Here is an 8,272-nt window from a genome sequence, read left to right on the forward strand (position 1 = left end):
TGTCTTCATTTTATATTATTTTAAGTTCTAGAATCAAATCCATGTTGTCTTGCCAGTTTAGCCCATACTGTATTACTGAATTACACTTTTGAATCAGAAGAATCATTTTAAATAAAAGATAAAAGGTTTTTGTAAGCAATAACAATGATTTAAAAAAATAAGACTGGAGTATTGAAGATACTGATGGTAATTGTAAATATTAATGTACCAGACAAAATATATCGCACGTCTTTTGTACCATAATCTAAAGTGAACCAATTTACTTCCTATAGAGTTTCCAGGTGACAGCATCAGGAAAGAGCCTCTAATAGTAGCCTATGGTATCTATGAGGGAGAACAAGGCATCTGTAGTCAACAGGGTCGAGTATAGGGCTCAGGAGGTCTTCAGAGAAGCACCCTCCATCCTCAGTTAAATATTGGTCGTCATGTATATATTAAGAAAGTCTAGTAATAGGACTGTTTTGCTGGATTAGCTGGTAAATCCACTTTTCACCCAAGCCTGGTGATTAGAGTTCAATCACCAGAGTTCACATAAAGATGAAAGGAAAATATTGACTCCTCCAAGCTATTCCCTGACCTCTACATGCACACAGACATGCATCAAACACATGATGATCTGATGATAATGATAGTAATAACATCTAGCCTAGAACTTAAGACCCATCATCTCTATGATACCGTAACACTGGCCTTGGATCAAAGGTTTCTTTGTATGCATCTAAAAAAGTCTTTAAAAAGATCTCAGAAAATAAAACTACTTTCAAGTAATTTGACTGAAGAAGTAAAGATTATTTATACAAAAATATCAAATTTTCATCAAAATAAAATTCACAATTTCTGTTTTCCATGAAAAAGGAAAAAATACTGTCTTATCTGAACACTATCACTTAGTATAAATGTAGTATAAGAGGTTATATTATGTAGCATATAAGCAAAATTTTTAAGTCAATTATCCTATATGCTTGAGAAGGTGTAAGAAGAATGAAACCTTAATGGTTTCTAAGCTAAGTAGATCTAAAATATAAAATATACTTCCAAAGAGAAAAAATAAATTTAACAGCAAATTTAATGGACTCCATGGACAAAAGGAAACATAAAATATAGAATAACACCATTTATCTTCAGTTGTCTTTCTACATTTAAATCTAGCCCATAATTACTCTTATTTCCAAGACTGCAGCTTGTTCTGTGATGGATCTTGGTGGAGAAGCATTTGACCAGTATGTGCTTGTTCCTAGGTACAAAGCCCCAGCACCAAAAATTATCTACAAAATTACACATTATTTTTCATTATTTTCTCATATTAGTTCCTCTTATCACACTCCTGAGTATTCATCTATGATCCTCAAGACCAACTCTTTTAAGAGTCTAGACATCATTATCTCTTGCCCAAAACTCATACATACCATTTACATTGAATGTCCTCTTTAGTGCTCCCCTACCTATCCATACATAGCTTTAATTGTTTTGTTTTGTTTATGTTACATGTAAACTTCTTTTTCTCATTTATAAATTTCCAGAAAAGACTGTAGGATATAAATTCTATAAATATGTCTTTGGATTATTTAATTTTCAGCATTTAATTATACCTGAACAATTAAAGGAATGCTTTTGTTCTCCATCGTCAAGTGATGTCTATGTACATGTATATACCAGAAATTATATAGTCATCCAGACACAAGAAAATAAACAATCCAACTGGCTATATCCTGGCTTACGTAACTCTGAACTTATACATGTTTGTGTGCACATATAAATGTATTTTAGTTATTGGGAAATATATATGAAAATTTTAATAAAATGTCAATTTTAGATGTTTAACAGTCTTTTGAATAGAACAAAAAATATCAATCTTATTTAAGATGAGAGCACTGTGATTAGCGAGGGAGCTCTTTCCTATATAGACAAATATCTAAATTTGTTGTTTTTTTCTTTTATTTTTGAGATGATAATATAATTATTTCTTCCTTTGCTTTCCTCTCTCAAAGTCGTTCCACTGCCCTAGTTGCTCTCTTTCAAATTCTTGTCCTCTTTCTTCATGAATTGTTACTTCAGACATATATGGACATTTATGCATACTATTCCTAAATTCAACCTGCTCAATATGTATCATATTATTCATGTTTATATGTTTTCAAGGTTGACCAATTTCTATTGCATAACTAATCGATGTGCTCTCCACTGGGGAAGCCTATTTCTCATGCTTCCAGCATTCCTTAGTTGCCTGTAGCGCTTTGTGAGGATTGAGACCTTGAGGTGTTTCCCCAACCCACTTTTGCGTGTCTATTGTTGTCCTAGTGCAGTTAATGATTTGGTGATTCTGTTAGTGAGACTTTATTATATTGTTTAAAAAAAAAAAAACAGAGTGAGCTATTCAAGTTTCAAATCCAGAAATATTTCCTGTAGAAAAATAAAAGTAACAAAGCTAAAATAGTGTGTAGTGTGTTTGAGAAAGAAGAAAGACAACTATGGATGTTATATATGACTGATGCCTAAGACTGCCATATCAAACACTCATTTAACTAAAAAATACTAAAGAGCAACTCTCATGTAGACACTGAGACAAATCTAGGAGCTGAAAGAAAAAGTCTTGTAAATACTATTCACCTCCAGCATCTATCATTTCATGTTCTATGACCACTCAAGCTGTGCTCCTATTTTACTTAATACATTCCTTGACCTCAAAATCCCTTACGTCAACATTTTACATTTCCCCATAGTTGTGGCGCCAAACCCTATTAATATTATACAAAAATTATTCAGACTGTGTTCAAGGTTACAGTTATTAGCTCTGTAGCCCTAAGGCTCTATTACAGACAAGTCCAAAGTGTATAAATTGCCAGGTAAGAATTTGATTGCAATTATCACTGTCTGGTGCACAGAAGAAATTTGGGGTGTGCTATTTATAACATACTTCATATGTCTAAACATCTTTTTTTTTACTATTGTTCTTGACTGGAAAGGGCCTGAAATGAGTTTCTTTAGTGTCTAGTGTCTATTCTTTAAAGAAATAAATTGCATAATAGGGGTGGAGATTGTAGCAGAGTGACAAACGTATAGGTACTCGGATTCAGACATATAGATCCACTTATAAATACAGGCCAGAGAACAGCATCCTTCGTGTTGAATGCCCTTAACATTTCTGTGCTCTCAGACCTCAAGGTTCACAGCGACATGAAGCCAGCAGGTGCCTTTCTGCTTTTGATCAGCCTGGTCTACTTGTTCCTTTCCGTAGGTGAGTAAAAAACTATGGAGTGTACTTCTGGACCAGACTGGCTAATGACAGCAGCTGAGTTATGATGTTGCTTTTTATGACGATGAGAACAATGATGAATGATGCCCTAACCCTTTTCATTTCCCTGGAATTTTAGTATACAAATGAGCTATTTTAATTTGTACTCTGCTTAAAGCACCTTTATTCAACTCCAAAATCAGCATCATGCTATATAGGATGAGAAGACTGGTTTTATATCTCATGGGCACCCACTGTCTAATATAGGAATTGTAGGCCATTTGCATTGCTGTCTGTGGGCCACCACAGGAGGCACAGAGTTAAAATTATGCTTCAGACTTTAAACTTTGTTATAGAAATCAGAAAAATCTTCTAAAACATCTTTTTTTAACAAAATTCTTATTCAATGGATTTCAACTGTCAGAATTCTTTAGAAATTCACTTAAAAATCTGAGTCGTTAATTGCAAGCCTCTAGGTAAACAAAGTAAAGAGATAATTGAGGAAGAGAAAGAGAAAGGGACAAGGGTGTGAGAGAGAAGCCAAAGATTGTAGTGATGTAGGGGAGAAGAAGGAGCCCAGAACTGGCATTCCAAATCTTGTCTCCAGTGTTCATTCTTCTGCCCTCCTTGATTATATTGAACAAGTCACCCCCATGCTCTGCCTGATATTTGAACTGATGTTAATGGTACACAGGAAACTTGTGCACTGATGCTTCCTTCAACAAAAAAGTACTGCCAAAGCATTAGAGTCTATCAAATCAAGATTGTATTCTTAACTCTGCCATTTATAGCATGGAAGTATTAATGCTAAGGCAAATACTTGTCCAGATAATCAGTTTCCTTTGCTTGTTAGTTAATTGATTTTTTTTATTATTGTTGTTTGTTTTGTTTTGTTTTTTAATTTGGGGCTTTTGTTGTTATTATGGTTTTGATTTATTGTGTTTTATTTTCTTGAGACAGGGTCTAACTATGCAGGACTTGCTGACCGGCAATTGATAGGTAGACCAGGATATCTATTAACTTTTCAATGATCTATCTGCTTCCATACCTGTGTACTGGAATTATAAGCATGCACAATTATGAACAGCTGAACAGCTTTCTTCAGCTTTAAAAATAGGATTTTATATATATATATATATATATATATGTGTGTGTGTGTGTGTGTGTGTGTGTGTGTGTGTGTGCTTTAACACAGCACTTAAATGTATAATTACCACAATAGAAGGGGGATATGTTTAATGGAGATGTGATAAACCACATTGATTCATATTGCAATTATTTAAAATGTCTTTTGTGTTTTTATATCACTATTCTCTCATCAAAAGCTTTTAAATTGAAGATTCTATTCCCCTCTGTAGTAAATATATACCTGTTCAACAAAGAACAGCTCTTAACTTTACCTTCAAATGTTTGTTATGAGATAAGTCATAAACTGGAACACATAATTGCATAAAAGTACACAAAGGACAAATATAATGAGAGTAATGTTGTGTGCAAGCATAATGAAACTAATGCTGTTCTAGCCATGGGTAATGCAGCCTGCCTTTCAGCATCCTGTGTGGTTAATAAGTTGAGTGGCTTCATATAGTTATCTCTCCACAAAGCAAAACAGATGCAGCAGAAAACCATTGTGGTTAGCTGCAACTGGAAAGGACTACAATTCTGACTTATGATTTACCACTATCTATTCTTTCATTGCAGATGCTGTAAGCCAAGGAGGCTTTCAGGTATGTATGTACCACTCATCTTTCTCAAGCTGTTTCTGTCCCAGCAAGACACAGTTTGTGCTTCCCAACCAAAGGACTGTGGCTCTTCCACAGATGTTTTCTGAGCTCCCACAGCAAGGTTTCTGAGAAGGCTGTAAGAAAGCATGACATGTTTTCCACACCAATAAAATCATTACTGCAGATGTGCTTTTGTAAACAATAAGACAAAATCTTGGATGTTACTTTCTACTTTCTTCAGACAGACAGACCTCACAGTTCTTCTGTATAAATATATGCCCAGCTCAAGCCCATGTAATAATAGTAGTGTCATGAGAATGTGGGGTAAATAGCATATTTTTTCAAATTAATGTAAGTTTTGAGGTAAGGTCCCACTATGTATTTCTAGCTCCTCTGCAACTCCCTATGTAGACCAAGCTGGCTTCAAACTCACAGAGATTCACTTACCTTTAGGTGTGTGCCACTAATTTTGACAGCTTAATACATAGAAAGATAGAGACAGAGATAGAGATAATGAAGATATCATCACAAACAGCATCTATGTCCATCAAACCAGTAGAGAAAGTCCCTGTGCATCTGAGGACTCTGTGCACCTGCTTCTGTGGATACTTGTCTCTTGTCCTAGGAGATCATTATCCCTGTTACGTGTACCACCAAGCATTTGACATCCAGAGCTCCCATGTAGCACTAATCCAATAAATACAAGTGCAGTTTTAGGGATTAGCTCTTCTTATGTATTTTTTGCATGAATGTTCTTGAAGAAATTTTGAAGTATGTAAGGCTATTTTCCATCCCGTAGGAAATGAACTAAAAATATTTTCATTTAATTGACAGGCTTTTTGCAACAACTATGAGAAGACACTGGCCCCAGATGGAAAATCATGCCCAAAGGTCCACAAGCCAGTATGTGGCACTGATGGAAAAACTTACCAAAACCGCTGTGAATTCTGCCAAACGGCCATGTAAGCAAGTGGATGCTGCTAAAAGCATGATGTTCTTGGTTGGGTCCCGTGGAGTAGGTGTCCATCAATAGTTTATTAATAGTCTACTAGTCTATTAAGGTTAATTAATATGAAATTAAGTAATATTATTATCACCCAATCTGAAACCTAAAAATATCAATATTTGCCCACTTGACTTAGTCTAGAATGAATCCATTTCTACTGCATTTCATGTCTGAACAATTTCTCTTTTCTTTCAGGGAAGGAAGTTCTGGAAAAGTTGGTTTTAAACATGAAGGGAAATGCTGATTCCTCTAACATCGCAATGCTGGGTGCACCTTTGGTTTGATTTTTACACTAAAACATGTGTTCCCTGTTACCCAGTTTCCACAGCAATGTGCTTCCCACCAATTATTATGCATAAACAGAATTTCAATAAAGCTGTTAATGCTGAGTAAAAAATGAGAAAAGGTTTTGAGTAGAGAAAGAGGGAATTTTTTGAGGTCTGAAATTGAGTAAGTGTATTAATAATATGTGAACTTGGACAGCTTATACCTAAATACACTGCTTTTGACGGAGAAATTTTCACCATGCATCACACAAGTCAGAAGTGGTTCAGAGATGTTTCTTTAGTCAGCATACTACTAATATACACACATGCATGTGCACACATATATACACATGTACATGTCTGCCTTTTTTACATTCAATTAGATTCCAGAATTTAAGATTTGTGAAAGTCTGGATTTCTAGAAACTGTAGCTATAATAAAAGCTGCTTACATGATGATATGTATTCATTAATATTCAACAACTGATTAACTTTGATCCTCTTCCCTAGACTACTTACAAAGGCTACCAGGTCAGCTTCATATTTGCTTCTAGTTCCAGAATGCAGATCAAAGAGGAGGTAAACTATCTAAATGGCCCATATCACACAAGGAAATAAAAGAAGTCATTAAAAACCTCCCAACCAAAAAAAGCCCAGGGCCAGATGGATTTAGTACTGAATTCTCCCAGACCTTCAAAGAAGACCTGATACCAATATTTCTCAAACAATTCCAAAAAATAGAAACAGAATGAACACTACCTAATTGATTCTATGAAGCCACAATTACTGTAGTACCTAAACCACACAAGGACTCAACCAAAAATAAAACATCAGTCCAATCTCACTTATAATATCGATGCAAAAATAGTCAATAAAATTATTGCAAACTAAATATAAGAACACATCAAAATCACTGTCCACCATAAGACAAGGATGCCCAATTTTCCCATATCTATTCAATATAGTACTCAAAGTGCTAGCTATAACAATAAGACAACAACAACAACAACAAACCATCAAGGGGATATAAATTAGCAAAGAATAAATAAAGGTATCACCTCTTGCAAATGATATGATTATATATATATATATCATATGCGACCCCAAAAATTCTGCCAGAGAACCTCTCCAGCTGGTAAACAACTTCAGTAAAGGGCCAGATATAAAATTAACTCAAATAAATCAGTAGCCTTCCTTTTATACAAATGATAAGCAGAATGAGAAAGAAACTAGGGAAACAACTCCCTTCACAATAGCCACAAATAATACAAAGTATCTTGGATTAATTCTAACCAAACAAGTGAAAGATCTGTATGACAATAATTTCAAGTCTCTCAAGAAATGAATCTCAGAAAATGGAGAGATAATCCATGCTCATAAATTGGCAGAATTAATATAGTAAAAATGGCCATCCTACGACAGGCAACCTACAGATTCAATGCAATCCACATCACAAGCCCAACACAATTCTTCAAAGAGATGGAAAGAGAAATTCTCAAATTAATCTGGAAAGGCAAACAAAAAATAGAATACTAAAAACAATTTTTAAAATTTTTATTGTATATTTTATTCATTTACAATATAGATGTCATCCCCCTTCCCCATCTCCCCTCCCTAGAACCCCCTATCCCATCCCCCCTCCTCCTTTATGCTTTTATACCATTTTGATTACATGCATGTATTAAGATCAGCTCTAGGTTAAGGGTCTAGCAATACAATAGATACAAATAGTCAAGAAACAAGCAAGACAATAAACATAGTCAAAGAAAAAGCAAGGCATTAAACCCAATTACATGAACACTCCTGTGATCACTGTTTCTAAGGGCTTATCAGGATGACCAAAGTATCTGAGCCTACATTCCTGTCTTAGTCCAAGGTCATTTTCATGTCTGAAGCCTAATTCCTTGTTCTATTCTAAAATTTAGATTCCTGTCTGAAATTACTTCTTTGTCCCAGCCTAATATTTAGGTTCCTGCCTGAAAACAATTCTTAACAATAAAAGAATGGCTGGGAGAATCACCATCCCTGACCTCAAGCTTTAACAG

The 8,272-nt window shown here is 34.8% G+C and overlaps 1 protein-coding gene across 1 annotated transcript; it reads left to right on the forward strand.

Moving 5' to 3' along the window:
• Positions 1–3,174: 3,174 nt before the first annotated feature.
• Positions 3,175–6,206, forward strand: LOC114629108 (serine protease inhibitor Kazal-type 12). Its single transcript, XM_028777120.1, has 4 exons — positions 3,175–3,235; positions 4,934–4,959; positions 5,791–5,918; positions 6,158–6,206. The coding sequence occupies exons 1-4, from the start codon at positions 3,175–3,177 to the stop codon at positions 6,204–6,206; spliced, it is 264 nt and encodes an 87-aa protein (XP_028632953.1).
• The last annotated feature ends 2,066 nt before the right edge of the window (positions 6,207–8,272 follow it).

The sequence above is a fragment of the Grammomys surdaster genome, unplaced genomic scaffold (assembly GCF_004785775.1).
Source record: "Grammomys surdaster isolate TR1022 unplaced genomic scaffold, NIH_TR_1.0 278, whole genome shotgun sequence".
NCBI lineage: Eukaryota > Metazoa > Chordata > Mammalia > Rodentia > Muridae > Grammomys > Grammomys surdaster.